The sequence below is a fragment of the Phalacrocorax carbo genome, chromosome 15, assembly GCF_963921805.1.
Source record: "Phalacrocorax carbo chromosome 15, bPhaCar2.1, whole genome shotgun sequence".
Lineage (NCBI taxonomy): Eukaryota > Metazoa > Chordata > Aves > Suliformes > Phalacrocoracidae > Phalacrocorax > Phalacrocorax carbo.
Genome location: NC_087527.1, coordinates 8,339,307 through 8,365,223, shown reverse-complemented (window position 1 = coordinate 8,365,223; position 25,917 = coordinate 8,339,307). Strand labels below are relative to the sequence as shown.

Genomic DNA, 25,917 nt, shown 5'->3' with positions numbered 1-25,917 from the left:
AATGCATGCGTGTGTATGCATGCACAGAGAGGACCTGCCACTGCAGGTGCTCCAAAAACAGCAGCACGTTTGCACTGGCTGGACGGAGAGGAAGCCCCTCCGGCAGCGTGGCTCAGCGTGCGCCTGCTGCAGCCCCGCATCCCCTGCCCCTCCATCCATTGCAGGAACCAGCTCATCTCACATCGGCAGTGCCAACTCTCAACTTCTGTTTGGAAAAATATTTACATTTCTACCTCTTCAGAGGCCGTCACGGCTGTCCAGCCACGACCCAGTGTAAATAGAGTAGCATCATCCTAGGGCCGCAGGCAGCTGGAGACCCACGGCTGGAGCAGCAGCTTCTCCTCTTTGCTGCAGTAGGCTGCTGGTGTTGAAGCGCAGCAGTGGCCCTTTGTGTCCTTCCTGTTGCCTCTGTACATTACTTTGTTCACTAAAAACAGCCTCACTCACTTGCCAAACCTTAGCTTTTCCTCCAATAACACCATTACAACATCTGCTCACTACCCCTGCTGTCACCCAACCCCAGTGTGAAACTGGGAAATGCTGGTAGGGAACCATCCTCCTCCCATCAGAGGCAAAGAACAGAGTCAGAGGGTCCTTGAGGAGATCTGCTCCTTTGCGATTACTGCTTGGTACCCCTTGCGGACTCCTCCAGCAGGCAGGTGAGGCGAGGGGCCTGGCTGGACCTCACGTCTTCCCACCGCCCCAGGTCCCAGCCAGGAGTGCACCCAGTGCCAGGCTGCTCCCGCCATGATCTGCCCACGGATGCTTCATACTCAGGCATCTCCTTTCACCACCAAGGCTATAAATAAACCCTGCGACAGTCGCCAGAGAGAACTTGTGTTGCTCCAGATGTTGCCTAGCTTTGCTATAGCAACATCACAACAGGATGTAACATTCGGCCATAACAAGAACCGCTCCATAAAGAACCAACTTTCAATCATAACAAGAACAAAAAAAGACACAGAAACTCACCAGCAATCACAGGGCACCCTCCGACGATTTCACAGTCCTGTCTTGTGGCGCCTCTGCAACGCATAACCTCTTATTGCAACTCTTGAGATGCAAACCTGCAAACAGCTACGGTGGGAAGATCTCCATCTTTGGGAAGCTGAGATGAGCAGGGAGCATCGTCTTGTGAATCAGCCATGAGAAGTGTGAATTAAATGAGCTAACAGCAAATATCTGACCCCAAAATGGCATTGGCTAAGGGACAGACCCTCTCCCAAGGACCTTGAAAGCACACTACAGTGCGAAAGCTGTTGCCTCCCCAAACCGGAGCTCTGGCATGTGGGAGCCTCTGGGGCTCCCGGCTCAGCACTAGCTCTGCTGTGGCTCAGCACTGGAGAGAGTTAACCCCAGGGCATAAAAGCTGCACATACACACACACACGCACACTCGCTCCCACTGTTTTCTTTTGCATGTCATCATGTAAGCATGTCTGGGCAACTCTCAGAGGGCCTTGACACAAAGCCAAGCACTCCGTGCCGGGGCAACTCAGCCCGGGGTCTCTGTCCTTGATCAGGGGAGTATCTGACGCTGGTTCCAGCTCCGGATGCTGCAGCTCCCACAGCAGGTACCTGCCCGCGCAGCACCAGGCCAGCTCAGCACCCTGCTCCCGCATCTGGGGGAAGAGCCACATTCTCACGGGAGATGCTCTCAGGTACAAGAAGACCAAAACCCTCACAAACCCACTCAAGAGCGCCCAGGGCTCGGTCCTCCATCATTTGCAGATTATTTTTCCAGCTGATGAAGTGCGTGAGTCCCGGCTAAGCTGTGAGTGCAGTACAGAAATGTGCAGGTGACATGAAGTGGCACCAGCCAGCACGTGCCACGTGTGGCTCCAGGGTGACTCAGCTGCAAGGTGAAAGGCAGATGTTCCCTAGCCCCTTGTGCTCACACAGCGTATTGCTGCACCCTCATCACGCCATAATCAAACCCCACCTCTGCTAAGGCTGCAGTAGGACTTAGTCACGTAATTCACCCCAGTGAGTTTGTGGCCTGAGCCCTGTGCATGAGGAGTTGACAAATCATGAAGTTAGCAGCAAGTACCGGTTCCTGCCCAGGTCTGGCAGGCTGGACCTGGTGGGAGGGTTGCAGCTCCTCAGGGCAGCTGGGCCGAGTGCCGGGCAGGGAGGGCAGGCAGTAAATCTTGCTTTGATGCGCTCAGCTGATGGGTGACAGACAGCTGCCAACTCCAAGCCAAATTAACCCCCCAAAAACCTAAAAAGCAAATATTTCTGGTGGGGGTTAACGACTCTTAGAGGCAATTAGCAAGTGTGCCAAAGCTGGAGAGCATCTCCAGCCTGTGCTTTGCTGTGCTGCCAAGGTAAACACTGACATGTTCCTCCCTGAAGAAGCTTTTAGAGTGAGAACAATCCCAGGCAGTAACAAGACTCCACACAGGCACACGAGACAGATGCTCGCTGTTTGCCTTTAAAGGCAAAATTTGGTGAATGCCCAGGAAGGGCTGGTCCCACCTCGGGTGGATCACGGGGCAGCAGCAGAATCCACTCAGGGCAGAAGAGCCACAACCCAGGATCTAGCCCCTCGGCTTTCACACTGGGGACTTGCTCTTCAGAGGAGTCTGTAGCACAGGTCTGTGGGAATTAAGAAACCCATGTTGCTGCGGTAGCACCAAGCCCCTCTCCAAGTACTTTTCCGTGCGCCGTGCAGGCAGGGCTCAGCACAGCCCAGGCATCACTTTCACATGCACAAACACTCCGCTGCCAACATCCGCTCGGTGCCGGGAAACGTGCACCAAAACGCGAGCAGCTTCTTAAGCCCAGCCTGGGGCCTCTGAAGAGGCTAGGTGGAGAATTGCACATTTCAGTTCTACTCCTGCCTCCAGAAATTAAGCACAGTTCTATTTCCTTCCCTTTTGCCCTTAAAAAACCTGCAAGTGAGCCCGTGCCCTGGCTCGGGTGTTTCTGTGCTCACCATCCCGGCAGGGCAGCTCAAACACATCTAGCACTGCAAGGACACAACCAAGAGGGACAAAGGCATCTCCTGATCTGGCCTTCAGGGGCGTCAGAAAACAGCCAGGACCCAAAGGAAGGGGAGCGCAGCCAGGGCAGACAGAAAGAGATATCATGGGGCAAGGGACTGTGGGAGCCAGGCGGCGGCTGCTGCCGCTCCGATGATACGTGCCCGGCGCCTTCTTTTCTTTCTCCTCCCTCCTGCCCCTGTGGGGCCTGTTCCCCATGGCCGGGCTGATCCTTCCCCTCCTCCAAAAATGCTGCAAAGCTCATTTGTAAAAGGAAAACAAAAAAGTTTATTTTTCTCACAAGAAGCACATAAAATATACAGTACATTTTTACAAACGAAAGTAAAAAAAAAGTGCATTATGCATCCCCTACCGCCAACGTACAGTATATTTAAATATAAATATATAAACATACTGCATATTTAAATATAAAACCAGAATTAAGAAATACCATGAAATAAAAGGAACATCGTTATCATAGAGTACAGCAATGCACTGGAACAGCTACACGTTACTCACCCACCCCTCCTCTCCGGGTCTGTGGTCACGGCCTAGCCAGGACGCTCTCCACCGCCCAGGTCGGAGCCGGCTCCCCAGCGGGAGCGGGCGATGCCTGCAAGGGGGACGGTGGGACACGACCGAGCCAAACACCACCTTCATGGAAAGGACGGCCAGGACACCTATTGCTATCACACAGACCAACAGAGCCTGGACTGGAAATAAGGTGCCAGTTTTGTGCATTTAGGGTTTTCTGGCAGAACGGGTCTGGGTTTGGATTCACACCCGGCGATCCGCTGAGCAAAGCGTGGCCGGCCGTCGATGGGATGTCTCCCCCGACACCCCCGCCCGCGTTTCTGCAGCAATGCATAGATAAATGTGGGCACTGGGAGCTGCAGCCGGCACGGCGGTGTCTCAACACGGCCCTTTGGTTTTGCCATACACAGAGCAGAAGGGAAGTGGTTAGCAGCGCTGAGCTCAGCGGGGCCGGGAGGTCGATATGCAGAAGTGGTAACGGTCTCACTGCCACCGGAAACACCAAAAGCACCAAAGAAAATGAATAGCAAACAGCAGAGTTTAACAGCTCAGCATAAATACACAGTATTTGTAAACTATTATTAAGGCACTCAATTGTAAAAGAACAATTACAATACGTGGGAGAGGACAAACACATCTACCTTCTCATGCAACAAATCTAACGAAGTCTGCAAGCATCATCGGTTTGGCTACAAAAGCCTTCAAAATGGCACACCAGTGCTTCTAGTGCACGTTGGCTTCGAGACCGACTCCCACTAAACCGTGCCTCTATCCTGACGGCGTCGCGACGACGCAGCCACGGAGCCCCGAGCCCGACGGGTGAAGCGGTGGGGTTGGTCCAGCGAGAGCCGAGTCCCAGCGACAGGCAGGAGGAAGGCGGTCAGCGCTGAGCTATGCCCTGGGAAAGCAGTGGTTCGTACGCAGAACTTGGCAGGCACTCAAGAAAACAGGAAGGAAATATATATGTTCGCTTGTATCAGTTAACAGAATTTTTCTGAATTTATTCAAATCCGACCCCCCAGTTCTTCCCTTGGCTGGGCAGCGATGGGGGAAGTGTCTGCAGCACTGAGAGAGGTGCCGGTGTAACATACAGTGGAGAAAAATAACAGTGCCAATGGCTCTTGCAAGCTGAGGCTGACGATCAAACTGCTGGGATCAAACCTGAGCGCAGCGAGGCCGAGGCTCGCCGGGCAGGAGGCACAAAGGCCCTCCCAGGCGGCCGCTCCGAGCTCTGCAGGCATCAACAGCCCCGGGGACTCCTGTGTGCCCCCATCATCTGCCCCCTTCCATAAATCAGACTCTGGGTATAAACAAGGATAATAAAGATGATACAAATATAGGAAATTTATTGCAGATCCGGACTTGCACGTGCACCCATGGTACGCTGACATCGGGTAGAGGGTATTTCAGTCCTACTCTGAACACGACCCAGCGTTTTCTCAGCCCCCAAAAGCAAAAGCTTGTGCACATTTTCCAGGTTCCCCTCAGGCAGCAGCTTTTGCTTCAAATCAGCTTTCATGGGTGAAACAGGAAGTGTGCCTTAAGCTAAAAATGTACATCAAGTTTAAAATTCTTTAAGAAGGGACGTTTACTTACTGATTGCTAGTCCCTACAATTCCTCACACTGTTAATATAAAAATGTGGGGGTTTTAATGCTTAAGGAAAAAAAGGTAAACTCTGGGCATTTAGGACAGTAAAGCACATGGCCACCTTTCTCAAGGCAGTGGATTTTTGATTAATACAGACTCTGAGAACGATTGCTTGCAGCCCTGCTCTCTCCGCCAAATATGCGAAAGAGATGTGCATTTCGTGTAGCATCGGTGCACCGCTGTGTTTCAAGCATCTCCCACAGCAGGGCAGCAAGAGGAGGTGTGCACAGTAACACTGGTCTGAGACTGGTCCCCTGAGAGCCAGCCTCTGGTGCGGGAAGGGCTGTGCTTCCTCGGCTACGATTGCCGCAGAGCACGCAGTGCCACGGGCGCCTCGCCGAGGGAGGACGGGCAGCCCTCGGTGTGCTCCCTGCGGGTCACGCCAGCTTTCCTCTGAAAGGAGATCTCACCCATACCTTCAATATCCCTCTCTCTCTTTGGAGTGAGCCTGTATTCCTGTTTGACTGCTCGCCCTGAAGGAGGCACCCCCCAAGAGTAGGATTTACGCCTCTGTCACCCCTGGCAGGAGGCTGGTGCAGCCCTAGAGGAGCTGGGACACGTACACCCTGGCTTCCCCTTCTGGGGCCACCCAGCCTCCTGACACCCACCATAAATAACCCCTTGGACTTCATCAACAGCTTCCCAGGCTGCCAGCAAACCAAGGATGCACAACCGTTCTACCAAAACCAACAGCAAGAACCAGAAAAGACACACATTCGTCTATTGCCTACTGGGATTTCAAATGCACGCGCACCAGGAGAGCCATCCCTCCTCGGCCATCTCACTGGCACAGCACATCACCAACAGCCCGATGAAGAAGGGTCCCCAACACAGGATCCACGACACTGACACAGCAATACACAAAGCTTCACTAGGGTCCACGGTCACTTACTGGCCAGGCTCGTCATTAGTACTGGGACATTACAAACCACGACGACAGCAAAAACACCCAAAGAACAAGACACCTATCCACAGGAGCATAAGCCTGCGACACCAACAGTCGGGGCATCACTCCGGCACCAACACGAGACTATGACAATTCACCCGGTCACGCAAAGACGGACTAATGCCAGCAGGTCACACAGTCAACACAAACACAGCTCGATACTCCTTCACTTCACAGCTAGGTCACTTGGCGCGGTAAAGCCTCTGTCTCCGTACTCCTCCTTAAGGGAATACCTTCAAACAACAGTTAAGTATTGTGGGAAAAGCCTTTTTAAAGAAAAAAATATATAAACCACCAAATAACAAACCAAGACTAAAAGTCAGCAAGAACAGAGGTAGTGTTCATGTCACCATTTTAAGGATTTTTTCACAAGTGCCCTGTTTTAACTAGAGACTTGTGTTTGTTCTGTCAAAAAAAAAAAAGTCATGACTAATTATTTTGTTGAGTTTTCAAAACAGAATATTTCAGCATTTTTATATATAGATAGATAAATAGATACAAATATCTATCTATATATACACACACAAAAACACATTATTATACTTGGCAAACAGTACTAGAAATAGCATCCTGCAGGACAACAGGCAATTCACACACAAAGTCCTCTTCTAAGCCATGCAATACAATTTATTTTCCCTCGTGCCATTCATCGTGACCCATTATGATTTTTTTTCCTCCCCACTTAAGAGTACAAGGAGGGGAAGAAGAGGTGGCATCAGATGAACTACTGCCAAGTCAGATGATAAAACTGCATTGGTGCAATGAATAAATGCCATAAAAACCCAAAAATCCATCCTCCCACTCCTCCCACAGAGGCATCAACTTTTGCCCATCCAAAGCGTGTTCTTCAAGTTTCCAACTGCTGGCTTTGCTGCCAGTTTGGAGGTGATGTCTGCACTCCTCAGCGTGGATTGTGGCTCACAGAGCATGGAAGACTTGCTTGAAATGGCCTCTTTTGAGTCCGTTATGGTTGACGCATCCATGTCACTTGATAAGTCCTCAGAGGACAAGTTAAGACATCCTAGCTTGGCGAGAGAATTGGACCTCTTCAGAGGAGAAGACACAGTCAAGCCAGCCAGCCGCAGCCTGGTCTCAATTTCCTGAGTTCGCTGCTTCACCAGGCCAGGCTTGCCCCGCACGCTGTGGATACTGTCACTGCTGGAGCTACGTGTCAGGTTGGAGCTCCGGGAGGAGGAGGGAGTGTAGCAGATGGTCTTCAGGAAGTCCTTGGTGAAACTGCTCGTGTGCTCCAACCGACACATGACAGGCGTGGAGGTTTTCTGAGAGATCCCCTCCAAGACGCGCTTCACCTCTAACTTCTCCACATCGTTTTCTGCATCTTCAGGTATCAACGGTGCTGGTCCCAGAAGAGGTACGAGGCCATGATGCGAGATCAAATCCCCACTTTCCTCTACAATGCCCGAGTCAACTCTGCTCAGGGGGGTCTCTCTGAGCAGTGAGGAGGCATCTGAGGGCAGGCTTTTCAACCGCTCCAGCTCTTTGGTGTGTTTCCTAACCAAGCCTGCTTTCTGCAGCTGAATGAGAGACTCCTGATGCTGCATCAAGTAACTGTTTGCACTTGGCTTTTCCAAGTCTTTGCTGAACAAGTACTTCAGATCCTTGGTAGGTTTGCTATCTTTTCTGACTAGAGACTCATCTTTTACCACTTCTGTGTTAAGGAGGCTCTTGTCACAGTGTGAGTTTCTCCTGGGCAGCATCGTTTTGACTGGGGTTTTTGGTGCCTCTTTTCCTTTCTCCAAAATGTTGCAGTGTTGATCAAGCGATTTGCCAGTGCCAGCCTCCAAAGTACCGGTTCCTGCCGACAGAGGAAGCGGAACCTCATTATTTTTAGTTCTGATTGCTTCCTCTGAGTGTGCCTTGCTGGGCAGGTGGTCTGCCAAGTTGGCATTGATGTGGGAGAGGAGGGCTGGCTGCGTGCAGATGGTGGTGCTGCGACGTGCAGTGCTGGGGTTCAGCTTTTCGCACTGCTCCCCGAAGGAGTCGGGAGACAAACTGGCCGAGGAATACATGCAGTCAGTGCAAGATTGATAGGAAGGCTTGACCTTACTGAGGATCCCAAACACTGCGTCATGCTGCAAAAAAGAAAACAGGTACAGATAAATGAGCACAGAACAAGACACCAGCAATAAGCAGAGCGAGAGGCAAAGACCACAAGATATGTTTACAGCAGATTTGAAACTAAGCCCGTTTCCACTTCTCTTAAGGCCCTGCAGCAGGAACAAAAGCCACACACTTTCTCAGCAGACAGTATCTTCAATGGAAGAATACCTACCGTTTGGTACCAAGCGATGGTCATGCAAGCAAGTTGCCCAAAAGCAGTTTATAGGGCACTCATGTGTGCACTCTCTCTCTGGCATCTAAATCCATAGCTTGGGCAAGCAAAGCCATGTTCAGAAGCACTTCGAAAAGGAAGCAGCTCATCATGGAATGAAAGGCTTTATCCAAGTCAAATGAAACTGTGCTATGAAGATGAGAAGAGCAGTTTCACTTGCAGTAGAGTCAGCCATGCTAATCACCTACATTTCAACTCCATACGCACCTCAAAATCCTCTGGGCAACTCCTTTTGCTGTTGTTGTTATTCAAGTTCTCTCTATTAAGCCTGCTCTCCTCCTTGTGCATGGACAAACGCCGCTTCCACTTTTCCATTGGATTTTCCTCCCTGATACTGTCCTCCCCATGGTCCCCAGGGCCCAGCACTATCCTTCCCTTCCTGGGGCTGAAGTCCACTTTCTTCTTCACCTCCTTCTCACTGAAACTGCTGAGCTCTGCCAGCGGCTCTGCTGTCTCCACGGCTTTCACCGTCTCCAGCAGCCTCCCCTCCGAAGGCACGGACGGAGGCTGTCCGACCAGCGAGGCAGTGCGCTCCACAAGCGCATCCCGCTCCAGCTCCTCCACGTGGAAAAAGCCCTCCCTGTCACCGGGGATCTTGTTCTCCAGCAGTGTGTCTGAGAGGCGATGGAAGCAGTAATTAAACCCCACAGACACTTCTGTGCCGGCACGGTTGTCCAGGAACGCTGACTGCGAAGGTGTGTCCAGGTCAGCGAGGCGGTTTTCTAGGTCAATGTCTAAGCTTTCGAGTAAGAAGTCGCCCGACCCCGTGGTGCCATCTGTGTTCTGGGGTAGGTTGCTCTCTGCCTGCTGCTTCCACAGCTTATTGTGGCGCTGCTTGCTGGGGGAAAGGACAAAGACACAAGTGACTACTGTTGAACTGTAGGATGCTCCAGGAACATTTGTCCCTTTCCACAACCTGGAACCATAAAGGCTGACTGCTGGGTCCAGCCTGGCAGTCCCACTTGGACAAAACCTTCTTTAGCATCAGGATTTTGTGCTGCCTGCCTGCCCACTCCAGCGTCTCTCTGGCCCAGCACACTCACGGCAGCACCCTGCACGGCACCCATGATGGGAACAGCCCTTGGGAGGAGTCCCTCAGGGCCGAGCCCTCCCGCAGAGCAAAAGACTCTGACCCAACATCTCTGCACATCTCAAGGCACAGTTCCTGCTAAACCAGAGTGAAAAATTTTCCTCCTCTTCCCCCAGTAGAGCAGAGGCCAAACAGAGCATGCAGAAACCCTTATTAGATACTACAGCACTTGCAATGACAAAGACCTGTGATTGGCATGGTCACCCAGAACTGCAAATGATTTGCCTCCAACACTGCCTGAGCTCAGTTCTGCCTCATAAAACAAGAACAATGTTTTGCTGAACAGTACTGGCTGCTGAGAAATACGAACATGCTTCCCAAATGCAGAGAAACCCTCACTGAATTAAACCAGAGCAGATCTCCCTAGAAGACAGCTAATTTCCATTCAGGGAGGCCTGGCATGGAAACAGTTTAGAAAAACACAATTAGCCCAGGCTTCTGCATCTGCCCTTCTAAAGAGGACCCTTCAGACTACAGCACCACGCACACTCTGCCAGTGTCTCTGAGCACGGCACGCATGTGTGAGAAACGTCAGCAGAAGAACCTATTGCCCGAACAGAACGCCACAAGATCGATTAATATTTTGTGATACAAAAAATGAAAGGTTGCCTACAATTAGCTCCTTTATTTCCTGCAAGTCACTTTTCCATTCATCCTGTCGCCTTACCTCGCATCTAAAATGCCTTCGTATTCCAAAAGCTGTCTCATGAAGCCTGCATTTGGTCTTGCAATGCTGCGTTTTTGCTTCACGTAATTATAGGCCTTTTCCAGTGACCAGCCAAACTCCTTCATCGCATAAGCTATAACGGTAGATGCTGACCGGCTCACGCCCATTTTGCAGTGCACCAGGCACTTGGAGTGATTCTTCCTGCAGAAGGACAAACAGGAAAATGTGTCTCATCTTTCTGGTTATGGTACCTGTTGTTACCATTTTACAGGGTGGAGGGGCAGTACTTTGTCCTCCTGGTCACCCTGACACCACGGCTCAGTAGGTGAGAAACATTTTGGACTCAGTGGGTCATGAGAAGAATCTCTCTCCAGAAAAGTCAGGGGTTAAAGAAAAGCAGCTTCAATCATGCTGCTGTTTCAGAGACCACCATGAAGCCTCCTGCCCGAGTCTTTGGATACAGCGATAAGCAGGAACAATCTGAGTGTAAAAGCTCAGCAGAGTTTGATGGGCTCTGTCACCATCTCTTGTCTGCAGAGACAGCTGGGGCTAGTGCTCCACAGACACGCGTTGGAGTATTTCCAGAACTTCTTGAGAAGAGGAAATGTCCTAATTTCCTTTTGGAGGCAAAACAAAATAATAACAACATCATCACCATAGGCTAGGAACAGGTTAATACCAGTACAGGGAGAGCCAAGGTACGGGGAAGTTCCAGGGACACAGAAAACTCCTGGCAAAAGCAGGAATGGCAAAGCCCCGTTGCCTCCTGCAGCGGAGGTGTGGCTTCAGGGAGGGCCCAGCTCCACGCTGGATGACACCCGCAGGGCACGGTGTCGGTCCCCATGGCTTGGGTGTGCTCTCACACCACGTCACGTCTCCCAGCCCACTTACTTGGCCTTATTTATAAAGTGGTATGCCTCATTCCAGTGAGCCAGGAGGTCTGTTGTCTCCTCGTCATACACTCGGATATTGTGATATGCAAACAAACCGGGGAAAAAATTATCAATTTCCCTGGTCACATTCAAAATGTAGTCGATGCTGTGGAGAACAAAAAGAAAAATGAAGTTGGACTGTGATGGACATGAAAGGGAATTGACACACATTGTGAAGTCCACGAAATCTGACACAACACAAACTGTAAGATTGTTATGTACAGCCCTAATCCCGAAGCCCTGGGGCACCCAGTGACACAGGCCACGCACGTAACGTGTGGAGCCTGACCATTCACCCATCTCTCACCACCGGCATATCCCATTCAGAGTGTCTGGACCTTGGGTACAGGAGTGAAAAGTTTATTTTATCTGGTCTGCCAAGGCTTTGTAACCTAATCAGAAACTCCTCACTGTGTGCCACACACAGCTTCTGGGACGCTCAAGGAAGAAAAGTGCATCAGGTGCAAGTGATTAATTTGGGCAAGAGCTGGAAACAGACCCCAGGAATCACAATTTTCAACTGCAGGCTTTAGCTGCAAAGCCATGCTTTTCTCTTCTTTCTGACCAAAAATAAGAAATGAGAGTCACATGGCATCACTCAATTCCTGCCAAATATTACAGCAGGGATTACAATGTGCCCGGGGAGGATGAATGCCCATAGTGGTTTATTACCTCCTATCAGACAAATCAAGGACACAGGATATTTGTTTCAGAATTTGTCCAGCTTTGATTTTTAGACATTGCATGTTAAGATGCCTTCCCCATAGATCAAAAGTATAAATCTGCTGTTGATTTACTTGTTCAAAGATGTTCAGACATCTGTTCCTAAAGACTCCAAATGAAACATTTTTAGTCATGCTGTTGAGCAATATTTTTCAGTTTCTTACATCAGGGTTGGTGCATGCCTTGGGCAAGCAGCAAATATTTATATGCAAAATTATCACTCGTCCAAAAAGCGTGAAGGTAAATCAAGCCAAGAAGTGGTGCGGTGATGAGAGCGTGGTGAAAGACAGCCCTGCAGCTGCCTGTCTGGGCAGGTGAGATGGAGATTGCTCATCCACAGGAAGTTCTGCCCCATTTAGATAGAGTTTTTTTTCCTAAGCTTAGCACTACAGTATTTGCTCTTCTGCAGCCTGCAGGAATTCACACCTGACACAACAATATGTATGGCCATTTCACGCTCAGCTGCTACCCATAGCGGGGGTTTGGAGATCTTGATGTACTTCACAAACGAGAAGTTTTGTTATTTCCACTCTACGTGTGATTGATAGAAATGAGGTAGGAAAGGTTTCTCAACCAAGGTCTTGAAAGTACATTACCCACATCGCTGGGAATGGGCCCAGACTCACCCTACAGTCCACAAACGTCATATGTCATCTCAAGAGACCTGAGCGTAAGTTGAAGGCAAATGACTGGAGGTTTCAGAGTCTACAGCTGGTGCTTGAAAGGTGCCGTACTCACCCTGAGCCCTGCAGCTCCTCGAGGTTGGAGGCGTTCCACTCGGACCCCTGCAAGCGCCACAAAACACACGTTTCAAAGGAGCCCCCTTTTTTCTAAGGTTCTGCAATTCCCCAGCCTCAGCAATCTTCCTTAGCTGCCAACTGAAATATTGGTAGTAGCCTCTGAAACAGGACCAGGCTGCACCAGGGCAACCAGCACCGCGGCTCAGCACAGAGATGTCCTCTCCTGAATAGGCAGGGATCTCCTGAAGGAGGGGACAAGGGCATTACGTCCTGACCTAAGGAGTTAGTTGTAGGCCAGCATGTGACAGAGCACATCCCAAATCACTGCCCCAGCTGCTCTGGGTTTTTAAACACAGAGATAAATAGCACACGGAGAGAAAATGATTACGTGTGACATGACTGGGATCACAGGTATATGAGAAGTGAGGCAAATCCTGAAAGCTATGGGGGTGGTTACCCCCCCATACCTGCAAAACAGAAGGCTAAAAAGGGTTTAAAAAGCAAGTTTTGCCCTCAAACATGAGCGCTTCCTCTGCCTCTCTCCAGAAAGAAAGAAAAAAAAGAAAAAGACCCATGCATAACGGGCACAAATGTGTTCATCTCAAGGAAGTCTTTGTTCGAGATGGCAGTGCCTGGTTTTGCTTGGAGTACCATCTAGTGGCAAGAGATGAGACAAAACACACACCGTTCTTTGCTTCTGCAAAAGCTGGAACAGCACATGAATGTGCTGGTTTTGGCTGGGAAAGAGTTAATTTTCTCCATAGTAGCTAGCATGAGGCTGTGTTTTGGATTTGTGCTGGAAATAGCATTAATAACACAGGGATGTTTTCTTTCCTGCTGAGCAGGGCTTACACAGAGCCAAGGTCTCTTCTGCTTCTCACCCCACCAGCAAGTGGGCTGGGGGTCCACCAGAAGCCGGAGGGGACACAGCTGGGACAGCTGAGACCAACTGGCCAAAGGGATGTCCCACACCATATGATGTCATGCTCAGCGTGTAGAGCTGGGGGAAGAAGGAGGAAGGGGGGGGACGTTGGGAGTGTTTGTCTTCCCAAGTCACCGTTACACATAATGGTGATCTGCCTTCCTGGGGATGGCTGAACACCTGCCTGCCCATGGGAAGGAGTGAATGAATTCCTTGTTTTGCTTTGCTTGTGTGCATGGTTTTTGCTTTACTTAAACTGTCTTTATCTCAACCCACGAGTTTTCTTGCTTTTACTCTTCTGATTCTTTCTCCCATCCCACTGGGGCAGGGGAGTGAGTGAGTGGCTGTGTGGGCCTTAGTTGCCAGCTGGGGTTAAACTGTGACACCATGGTATGAGCTGAAACAGGATCAACCTGCCAGGAAAGAACCATTATATCAAGTCCCAGAAACAAGAACGCAGCTAGAAAAAAAAGGGCTTCTCTACTGTGGGCTTTTACAAGCAATACAGGTCCTGGGGTGAAGTCTGCACAAAGGGTGGGATAGTGGGCTGTACCTCTTGCTCATGCTGCACAAGTGAGCCTTGACACCAAATCCAGTTTTCCCTGAGCCCAGTGACTTGTCAGAACATTCCCACTGAACCTCCTGCTATTCTGGAATTCCTAATGTAGCAGCTTACCAGATATAAGTGATCAAAAATCAGAGATGGTTTGTCCATCTGACCCAGTATAAGCAGCATTTCATTGTCTATAAATTCCTTAAATTCCTTCAAGTTGCAATTCATGTGTTTCTCCAGCTCGTTTCGTATCTGCACAGAAGAAAACAAAGGATGCCACCTAGAATCATGTCTATTCCATAGAAACATTTGTTGGCACTCCTCTGCAAAACACTTTTTCTGTACTTCATTAAAAACAGCAAGAGGGATTCAGCCTTTTGGAGACAAGAAATATCACTATGTGGCATTTCTCCAAATATCCTAGGCCCCCAGATTTAAGATCTGTAAATAAAGCTTCAGATAAAATCCGAGTTTAAAAAAAAAAAAAGATAGTATTTTGGGGTACCTGCTTCTTAAAAATAATTCGAGAGATAAAAACCAAGACCTTGGAGCGCAGCTAACAAACATGAAACCCATTAGAAGCAAGGAGTGTTGGTGAAGAGAGATATTTCCAGTATTCTCCCTTTTTAAAATGCCAGGGCACAGACATACAGTCCTCTCACTGCACCTCAGCTTTAGGAAGATGCAGTTATTTAACCCGCTATGGAGAACGGTTACAGCAAAAATCAAAGCATTTTGACTGCACCAAGAACATGTACAGAGACAGACGAGTTCTCAGCTTACGCCTACAACTTGTAACGCTGCTGTTATGCAAGAGTGTAGCCAAAGCTTTCAGTGCTAAGCTTTAGGAAGGAAAGCCCTGCATGTTAATAGTCTCCCTTGAAGAACAAATGAAAACCCAACCCAGAAAGAACTATTGCCATTTGCTCTGAATATGTCTGCGCTGTGGCTGGACATATTTGCACCAGCCTGTGGGATGAAGCCAAACTAGCTTTAGCCTTGGGTTGTGATTTTTCCATCCATAAACTCACATGCAAAATGTTGTCTGGAAGCCCTTCTGACATTTGTTCAGGAACAAAGAAAATAAACCTTAAAATGAAGTCATCAAGGAGGAAGGCAGGCATGTACTTCGCTCTGCACTGCCCATGAGCAAGTGACCATCAGGACGCTCATTTAACACAACTGCAAGGCCTTAAGCCACCAACTGCATCCTTTGAGAGTGCTGCCTTCAGGTGCATAATTCACAGGGGTGCAGTGAAGAACAAGGGGCTGCAAATTCATTGCCTGGACATGCCTACATGTGCATGTCGATGTGCATGTACAACCAACTGTAATGCAGGCAACGCCTCCGGTGCCACTCTGTTGGCAAAGAATCAGAAGCACAATGCTCTTGAAAGTCACATTCTTGTTACTAAGGTCTTGAAAAATGCACTCTGATGTTGGTATTACCCCGATTTCCCTTCTGGAGAAACAGGTATAGCAAAGCCAAAGAGCAGAGCCTTTATGGAACAGTTGGAAATAGACTCGAAAGCCAGTGACACCTAGTCATATGGTGTCTCTTCGTCAGCGCAGCACTCTCTGGAAAAAGAGTCTAGCAGGAAGAACAAGATAGCAGGAATTTTTATATTTACCTCCTTAGAAGTCACATTTTCCAGGTCTTTGCTCATCATGATGCTCCGGAGTTTGGCTTTAATGAGCCGTTCTGTTCGTTCCCTTTCAGTTGGCCTGAAAAGAAAAAGGAGAGGATGTCTCCAAGCTGGCAGTGAACATACGGTGTAACTCAGACTGTAGAGAGGAGTGGTGGTAAAGACTTGTATTAAAAGCAATTTTTATGAGAATAATGGAAGAAAAACATTTGAAGACATTTATGAACATTTATGAAGAGAAAGGAAATGAACCACTGGAGGAAAACAAGGGAGAAGGGGAGATTTCTCTCATGAGCCAAGCCAACTTGTAATAAAATTCAGAACTGACTTGTCAACAAACAGAGCTGGAGAGTCGGGACGGGTGGACTCCAGGTCCTGCATTGCATTCCACTCATTGATGCAGCTCTGGTCGGAGCTGATGCAGCTCTCGTAGTATGTGGCCCAGACCAAGGCCATCCCACCTGGAAAGTAGTTGTACCTTCTTGCAACTTCACAGGCTTTATGGAGGATCTGTAAAGCAGACCTGCAAGTTTGAAGAACAAATTTGGGCAGATGTGAGCAGCAGGAACAGACATAGCAGGATCTGAGAGCTTTTCACAGAGGAAAAAAAAGGTGATTTTCATCATCGTTTGTTGCAGTTTGCTCTTTGAGAGCAGCAGATTTATTCTATCAGAGTTCAGAGAGGACACAAACTGCACCTTGGAGGCCTGCTCAAGAGCCAGTCCAAGGCAGAGGCTGAAATCTTCTCCTGATTAACAGGCAAGCACAAGGCACAAGTCGCTCTGGGATCTAATCATTAGCTAACTTGTAAAGCCAGACCAAAGAAAAATAAAGAACATGGACAATTTTCAAACCACCTTCAGCAAAGAGTCAAATGCATATTTACCAGCATTCTTGGCCCCTGACATGCTCCAGGGACAAGGCCCAGATTGGGTCATTTGTTTTTGCAAATTCTAGCATTACTTTTTCCTTCCTTCGCTCCTCATTTTTTTTTAGTTTTTTTTTAAGGCTCTACTCCGAAGATGTCATTGTACTGAATACATTAACCACATCTAAGGCTGCCAACAGGAGGGGCTGAGTTAAAAAAATGACAGGAACAAGAGTTTCATTTGTTCCCGTACCAAATCATCCCTAGCACGACATGCCTTTCTACATCTGTATCTTTTCCCTATCAGATGCCGCAAGGACGGGGATCTCTCAAGGCTTCAGCAGGAGCCAGCAAACTGCCCAGGCCAAGAGAGATGCATTTGTTCTGTGGGGGGCTGAGTAGCAGCCTCTTCAAGGAGGAATTCACTGGCACAGCTGCTGCTGATTCAGCCACCTCTGCTTCAGTGTTTTGGAATCCCTGTACATGGGAGGAGTGACAGGAGCTGAAAGGTGAACAGGCACCCGGGGCGGCACAGCAAGTTTCCGCGCGGCAGGAACCCCAACCTGGCCCCAGTAATGAGGCAGAACACAGGGAATGCCATCAGATTGGCAATGGGTCCCAAGATTCCTCCTTCAGCCAGTTAAAAAAAATATGCAGAGAGAGGAAAGACTGGGTTTGCAGCTTGATGAATTCAAGTTGGTCTTTCATATTTATTCATCTCACTAGTGCCATTTCCCTTATATTGAAGAGCACATTGCTGCTCTGAACAGAAGCAGAAGATCCCGGTTTGGATGAGTGTTCTTAGTCCCTTTATAGGACTGCTACCTGCTGACACAGGGAAGCAGCATCTCTGCTGCAGCTCACTAAATACCAATTATGGAGAATGCTAAAATACAGCTTGTTTATTTGTTTCTAATTTATTCACAGAAATGGCAGTCTCTTTTTCAATAAAGCTAATTAACACACATACCACATGGCTTGCACCGACACTGGCTTGAAGATGTGCATTCTGCCTGCAGTGCTCACGCTGAAGCCACTAACAGAGAGAGGGGGGGAAAAAAAACCCAGTCAGAAACTGTTTCTGTCTGCATCACAAGCTGCACTCTACAAACAGCTATTCCAAGGCAGCTACAGGGGCACTCACAGTCAAAAAGAATCAGGGATGAGAATTTGTATCATCGATTTTCCAGCATCCTCCCAAATAAGAAAAGGCAAGCGGACACCCTTCCCAGCGTAGGCTGCCAGGAATGGGAGCTCCACCCCTCGAGTGGGATTTCAGAGAACATTCACTGGGTATCACAGGTTCCACCGAGCAGTTTGAGGGCAACAAGACAAAAACTCACTGTCTGAATAAGAGGACTGCAGCCATGAATCCAAAATTGGAACTTCATTTGCAAGGTGATGGAGAATCTCTCCTAGAGCAGCCCCCAAGTAGGGAAGGACATTTATCCTTTTAATGTGGTTTCTTACCCATCACCATCAAGATGGATTTTAGTATCACTCCACAGTCGAAGAACCATTCCTATAGTGCAGCTTTTACTGGAAGAGAGATTGTTATACAGGATGTTAAATATAGGCCACAATGCGGTCATGTCAATATCCTAAATTATTAATACTCTTTAATTTTTAAAATCCTCAAGTCTTGCTCTAGTAATTCCTAGAGTAATATCTTAGGCCGTAAATGCTCAGCACACAAGGAGACTGGCAGCTGAAGTCTAAACGCCTACTCTGATATTAGCATGGTGATTGCTCCACAGGGCTGAAGAAACACCACAGAGTGAGAATCAAAATTACCATCTCTTCTTTCCCCCTCCAGAGCCAGCCAGAAAGCACTGCAGTATTTGCCCCATCATCTTCCCTGCTCTCTCACCCTCCTAAGCTCAGTGCAAGGCAGTTCCCTAACAGGACATAAAAGCAGGTTGCAGTGATCTGGCTGCTGAGATTCAGCTCACTAAAGCAAGGCAGAAATCAAGCCTTGGTAGGTGGCAGAGCAACCACCTGCCCTTTCCGAAGAGGACCCAAGAGGCCTTTCAAAGGACTGCGTGTTCGATTTTCACGTCATCACTCTGGCTGGTAGAAAAGACAAAAATGGATTTTATGAGTTTACCTAGCCCAAAAGGACACTTTCATTTCAGAGGTGCAATCTGGCAAGAAAACGGTACTAGAGTAAGAGGCCAGTAACTTTCAACTAGTAAATAATTAAGCTACTGAGATATTAAAGTTTTAAAGGAAATTGGGATGTATACAGCAACAGCCAGTTAGCAACGAACTCAGGTTTTGTTTTGTTCTTTTTCTTTCTTTTTTAAGCTTTCAGTCGCTTTCTAAAGCGGATCAAAGGGTCTGACAGGCCAGTCTGAACACACATGTGGATAACATGCATTTCAGAGCTTTGCAAGAAAAAAAAAAGTTTTTTATTAAACACACATAAAAAGAATAAAACCCACAAAAGCACCTGACTAGTCAAACTGTCAGCAGTCAGAACACTTACAGCTCAACAGCAACATTTCAGCCCCAACACAGAGCTGTGGAATCACTCACTGAAGTTGCTAACGACAACTGACTTCTTTATGCATGAGACTTACCCTTAATTAACAAAAACTTTGGCTTGCAGGGGAGACAGTAACTGAAATGGCAGCTAACCTTACAGTTAGGATGGATTTGTCATAAGTTTTTCATCTTTCCTCTTGTCTCACATCAATAAGTACCAGGAGCAAATTATTGCGAGGCTGTTTCAGATTTGAAGATGACAGCAAACATTCACTGCTGTTGCACACTACGTGTGCCATAAGGAAAAGCTACATTCGAATTTCCTCTGTAACACTAACGGCAGATACAAAAGGCAGCATCAAAGCCAATGACCATAATCTTATCAGGAAGGCACAGCTAGGAGTTTCCCTACAGGTCTCACTGCAGTGCAAAAGCTCCCCCCTTCTACTTATAGCAATGGAAACGACCACTAAGATTTTCCAAAGAGAAAACAAAGTCACACTGGCTGCACCAGCACAACATGGCAGCCTGCTAAATCATCGGAGAACAGAAACAACAGCCTGGAAGCTCTGACTTCTAACTCCAGCTCTGCCAAACCAGCCCTGTCCCTCCAAGCCAAGAGCTTTTCTGCCTTGGTTTACTCACCTAGAACTGGAATAATGTGAGAGGGTCTGTGATAACAAAATATTTTATTTGCCTTTCAAAATATTAAGTGCTCTTATCAGTTAGACAAAAGAAACAGCTCATTACTGACATATTTGTTTGTTGGTTTTGGAGGTAATTTTGCAGTATTTTTTTTTTATATTATTTGGCAACTAAGCAACCCCCCAAAAACCAGCTCCATTGCATCATACCATCAACAGGCTCGGAGTCTGGTGGGTAGAATAAGTTCCAGTTTTGCAAATGTGTCTGCAAGAGCATTTTGTAGTGAGCAGACAGCAAACTACCACAGATGCCACAGCCCTACAGATGGATTACACTTGAACGCTTCGCCCACAACTGCCCAGAGGTTCCAAGGAGACTGAAAGCTTTCCGGAAAAAAAAAAAATCACCCTCTCGCCCTCATAATTGGTCAGAAAACGCAATACATGTCCTTCTTCTTGCTAGAATTTGCAGATACATGTAAACTAACTGCTTGGGGATGCTTTGGTGTTGACAGGCTTTCCAGAGAACCCAGCCTGCCTGATTGCCAAGCCCAGCCTCGCCTTAGGCATACCTCTCCTTGCTGGAGAAATCCACACCCAGCAGAATATTCTCTTCCGTGTCCTGTCGTCCACTGCTGTACACAACCACCATGTACCGGACTCGGTCTGTCCACACACTTTCCAAACGGACAGCCTAGAAAAAGGTCATCAAGCTCTGCAAACTAGCTTTTGGATAATTATTACTTCCATTGCTGCCTAGTGTTTTTTTAAGGTGCACTTCTGCCCAAAAGCTTTATTTAGCTACAGTATGAAAGACACTGGGAGAGACAGTCCATCTTCCAGCAATGCTAGTTGCCAGTTTGTCTTGGCATCAGGTGGGGAGAAGATTAGCCTAGATTACCTGCCCAGTTTGGACAAATACAAAACAGAACCTCAAGTTCTAAAGAGGTTCAACTAGAAAGCTGGTAAAAATATTGGTCATGCACTGAACTGAGAACAGAGGCAGGCTCAGAGGATTCTTCCATTCACAAGCCTTCACTGAAATATGTTAGTCATGCTGGAGGGGATAACTGACAGGCTTTTCTGCAGTGGCTTTTACAGCTTCTGCAGATTTTAAACGAAAGCCCAGCCCCATTTGGATGCAATTTCAAGACTGAGTTAAGAGTGTCCACTAGCATCAGCAAGCTCCTGTCTCTTCTCCTGGCACTTGCCAGCTGACTGGAAAATCAAATCTAACAAAACAAACACTTCAGACAGGTCAGTTTCCTGACCCAACTCATTACCTGGACATAAGGACCAGGGCAAAAGGAGTGGGCAGGAAAATGCGGTAGGGCTGGCAACCAGCACAGAGTTAAGCTGACTCTGAAACCTAGGATTTGCCAAGGCTTTTCATGAACCTCTGCAGGTCTGTTTCAGATGCCTCCAACAGAAAGGAGAGCAGGAAAACACATCTTTTCTTACCAGTTTGATCCTATCCTCACAGCGAAGGAGGTTGATCATCACCTGGAGGTGCTGGGGCAAATCACCTGCAGAGAAAGCAGAGAAATAATAGTAAAGGGTCTCTCACTTGCTGCACTAAGCATCAGCAGTCTTGACCTTTAATGAAATGGGATGTTTCTAAGTCAAAAGATACCATTTAAGGGAGGCCAATTAACTTTGCTATCCCACAGAATTCTAACAGAAATATGGTTCTTGGATGAGCATTATCTGGCTGTGTGAGAACTTGACCGTATGGTATTTAGAAGCTACCAAATACATTGAGACCACCTGTAACTGGCACAAATGATGATACTATTCCTGTTACAGCATCTCAGAGAAGACAGAAAGATATGGGCACTGAGGACATGGGAGGAAGAAGCAGAAGGAACAACTCTGACTTAAAAAAAAAAAAACACGGAACAAAGGAGAAACGAAAAATTTTGACTTGTGAAACACGCATAGTATCATGGGATCAGCCCGCTGGCCTTATGGAAGGTATATCTGAACATGAGAAACTTCTGCAGAGGAAGAGCTGCAGGAGTGGCCTGGTTTGGGTGATGGATCCCTTCTAACTCAAAGTGCTGCTCATGCAAAAAGTCCCTTAGGCTCTAGGGCAATGGGTACATTTCTGTTTGGTGAAAGCAAGGGAAAGGAACAAGGAATCTACAAGAAAACAAAACAAGTTCACATCTAATAGCTTGGTAATGCACTCATAACTTTCCATACAAGATAAAATTCCTTCCGTAGGATGTTTGCTGGATATATGAAATTGCTGACAATTAAAGAAACCCAAAGCCAAGCTTGGCATTCAAACACCCTCTTTGTGCTTTGAGTGTTTACTAAGCAGCAGACACACAGTACCACACTGTGCCTTTCCCACATGCTCCTGCTCTCAAAATGCCCCGATGATCTTATTTCTTCTTTCTCAGTAATCACTTATTCCAAAACTGTCAAACACAAAAGGCATAAAACCACTGGGTCAGTAGAATCCACTTTCCTGAACCCCCTGTCTGCTTATCAGTCCTTATGTATGTTCACCATACAACTCCCTACCATTTCTTCCCAACAGTTTGGCACACTAGAGCAGACTGGGGGAAGAAAGACAATCTGTTCTTCAACTGCAATAAACTCTTCAGGCCAGATTGTGATGAGTTAACTGAAAAGGGGATTTTCCTGAAACCAGGAAAGGGTATATAAAGAGCTAAGAAATACATGTCTACCCAGGGACCCAAATCCTGTTAAAACATTCCTCACTCTTATCGGCAACATCAAACAAAACCAGCAACAGGTAGTTTCGAAAGAGCAAATGCTGTCAGCTGGCACTGAAAGTCCCAAGCTTCAGATTACTGGAAGCTGGGAGAACACTCGGAGAAATGTCCCTGCCGTGCTGAATCAGTACCTCGATAACTACAGAAGAGGCCCTGTGACTCAGCCCATCCAATTTTCCTCCCCACAGGCCAAAGGGGAAGGCAAAGATCAAATCACTGAAGCACAAGTGACGTTTCTTCATCTGCGGCTATAGAAAACAGGGATACATATTCAGCACAGACCTTCTGGCTCAGCAGGCTTCCTTGCCTAAAGAATGCCATGCTGAATACCATAACGTCCGCAGAGAATAAATTTCTACTCCAGTTACAGTGCCAAGATAACAACAAAAGTTCAAACAAAGGCTCAATAATCATGCATTCCCATTCGAATCAAGTGGGCTGAAAACCTGGTTTTACTCAGCAGGTTGTACAAGGCCCACTATGACAATCTGAGGAGCCATCCACCCACCCAGGCATGCTATCACCCAGTCCTCATGGATGGGATGAGCAGCACAGCAAGAGGGAGAAAGGAGTTCAGTAGGTGGTTTAATCCACTACCTGCATGTTTGTGAGGATGCTGGAGACTTCGCTGGCCCTGGGAGCTGTTTCCTTGTTGTAAGAAAAGGGCTGCGCCTTTCACCATGAAAAAGCTCTCGCTTAGGCTGGAAAACAAATGACAGAGGGAGTCAACTGAAAGGAAATATCAGTAAAATGCACGCTCAGGTGTGTATGTCTAGCGAAGAAGGGCTTCCCCTCACTAAAACATCGTAGGATTTTGCCATAAGAAGCTGTTCCTAAAGTTTGATCCTGCCACTTTCATGGCATGGCTCCAGGGTTATTAATGGATTGTTCATGTGGCATTTTCCACCAACATTTTATTACTTGGCCACAGCAGGAGATACTTGCCTGAGCTGTCATGGGCTGGAAATGACTTTATCATTTGATTATCAAATTCTGCAACTTAAAAACAGTAGAGGGTAAGATTTTTTACAGGCTTAGACCTGTAAAATAACTGAAGATCAGGTTCTGAGTCAATCAGTTCCTACTAATTTCAGTTCTTGAGATTTCTTTGGAATGCAAAAACAAGAACATGCAACCATAAGTTGTCTGTAGATTTAAAGAGGAAGGGAGGGCAGATGAAACCTGCACATCACAAGAGAAAGGAAACTGCACTGAAACCTCAGGGAGAAAAACAACTGACACAATAGCAAAGATTTTGCTTTGCTCTCGCTAAACAGAAACGCTACACAGCCATCCTGGAAAATACCACTGATAAGGAGGCAGGTCACAATATGTGCAAATACATAATGATATTTCCACAGAGTCAACGACACACAGGCCCCAGTACATAACTAAAGAGGAGGCTGAACAAAATCAGTAGTTACAGTAAGCACCAGCACAAGCCTAATTACATAGTACCATAATGCACTCACGAGCATTTTAGAAATAGACTTGGACATAAGCGGTAAAGTTCGCATTTCCCACAAGGCTGAAAATGAACATCTACTAAGCTACCTTTTAGTTGCCACAGTAACTGCTTACACTGCATTTCCTACACCGCTCAGAACATCACAAGAGACAATCCTTTTTACAAAGCCCAATTTTATGCCACCCTACACTTCCAAACGTAGATCATCATTAATTACTGTCTGCTATCTACTAAATAGAAATGCTCCATTACGAGACTGTACTACACGGGAGTTACTTATGCTACAGAAAACGGTCCCACAGGAGTTACTACTCCCAGCACTCGCCTGTTCTGTACTTCATCTGGGGTCTTTGCCTTTGGGCAGAAGTGAACACTAATGCTCCACTCTACCTTAGTGTTTTTGTAATGACAGACATGAATTTCACATCTTCTCAGCTTTTACTGCAAGTTCAGCATTCCCTTCTCTGAGAACACAACCAAGGTTCCCAGGCAAAGCTTCCTCATTTTTCCAACTGAATCTTCAAGATGCAAAATTCCCAGAAAAATCTGGATCAGGTTTAAGTTTCAGCTTTCAGTTGCTTTTAAAAAGTGAACTAAAATTCCCACCTAAGTTCCAGGCTCTCCAAGTCATATATCAGATCAACAAAATGCCAGCAGGACAACTGCGCTCTAATTAAAACAAGCTTTTCTCCATTTACACTCCCTCAGTATTCTAGCACTCACCACTCACTTCGCTAGCAAGCTGTGTGTGAAGAGGAGCCACGCAGAGTTTGCTTGCGATCCGAAACACCGGCTCTGCTCTGCCTGGCACACAAGCTAACAGCAAGAATTTCTGCAAACGGGAATTTGGTTCATTCTGTAAGTGAGCCAGGAAGAGTCTTGTTTCCTTCGCACACCAGATCTCACAGGAAAGCATTAAAAAAGGCCAAAAATTACACAAAAGCAGTGACACCAACACAATGTATAGGATATTCAGATAGATACCAGCTTCACGTGCACTCATCTGGTTTTTTCAGCAAGAGGAAGGGAAGGGTTAGATAACACACAGGGAGTTAATTCACAGTATTCCTGTCCCAAGAATTTGGGGAAATTTTTCTTTGAAAAAAATATTCCAAAGGATATTCTTTTATCCCTAATAAACTACTGACTGGGATTTCTACAGCAGGAAAAACCTTGGAAGAGACAGAGCTCCTTCCCAAAGGCATCGGTAACTCCTGCTCGGACAGTCCATCTCACCTGATGTTCTCCTCTCCTGCAGCCAGGAAATCTTTTACAATAAAGCAGAATATTCCCAGACGCAGGCAAATGAGAAAGCTGCACTGCAGGAGCAGAAAGCGATTGCAGGAAAAGGACAACCCACAGAGCAAAATTTTTGTCACCATGTATTCATCTGCATGGAAGTGAACCGAAAAGCAAAGCCAAAGAACCTGTTGAGAGCAAGACTTATTTTTTAATTTAAATGTTTGTTTCCTGTGCACTAACCTTAAAAAGCGCGGCTTGCCGTGACTCAGACTGCCCATACCACCCCAGCACTCCCCAGCTTCCACGTAAGCTCTCATTTCCATACAACCAGCACGGTGTCGTACAGAGGCAACACAACCAAGCACCTCTTTGAAAAATCTCATATTTTCCACCATACTGAAACAGCAACATTACCCAACGCCGTCCCTTATCTCTGCTCCAGGAACACTCTTTGCTCTCAGTCACTTCATACAACTGCTCTAAAAGACAACTAACAAAATAAAAGTGAGAAAAAGGCAAGGCACAATATTCCAACCCAGTTTTAAAAAACCCTTTTAAATCCTGCAGTTCCAGTACGTGATTAAAACTCCAGCCTTTTTAAAAAAAAAATCTCCTAAAGAACAGAAAAATCCTATCATTAAAGAACATTGCCAACTTTTGACCCTCAGCAGCAGTGATAAATGCCCTAGTAAGCAGCATTTGTTAGCAGCATAAAAACGAGTG

At 47.2% G+C, this 25,917-nt stretch overlaps 1 protein-coding gene across 7 annotated transcripts in view; it reads right to left on the bottom strand.

Moving 5' to 3' along the window:
• Nucleotides 1-3,247: 3,247 nt before the first annotated feature.
• The window catches only part of SSH1 (slingshot protein phosphatase 1), a 41,217-nt gene continuing 18,547 nt past the window's right edge, over nt 3,248-25,917 (bottom strand). For 3 of the 7 annotated variants that reach the window (XM_064465958.1, XM_064465962.1, XM_064465959.1), the window contains 13 exons: nt 23,082-23,185; nt 21,199-21,263; nt 20,310-20,431; nt 18,077-18,145; nt 17,577-17,642; nt 16,067-16,261; nt 15,724-15,817; nt 14,216-14,344; nt 12,616-12,662; nt 11,114-11,260; nt 10,223-10,423; nt 8,673-9,303; nt 3,248-8,205 (listed from right to left, as the gene is read on the bottom strand). In XM_064465958.1, the coding sequence (XP_064322028.1) occupies nt 6,931-8,205; nt 8,673-9,303; nt 10,223-10,423; nt 11,114-11,260; nt 12,616-12,662; nt 14,216-14,344; nt 15,724-15,817; nt 16,067-16,261; nt 17,577-17,642; nt 18,077-18,145; nt 20,310-20,431; nt 21,199-21,263; nt 23,082-23,185 (3,145 nt within the window). In that variant the 3' untranslated portion in view covers nt 3,248-6,930. The other 4 variants (XM_064465960.1, XM_064465961.1, XM_064465964.1 and 1 more) reach the window with 4 other exon arrangements.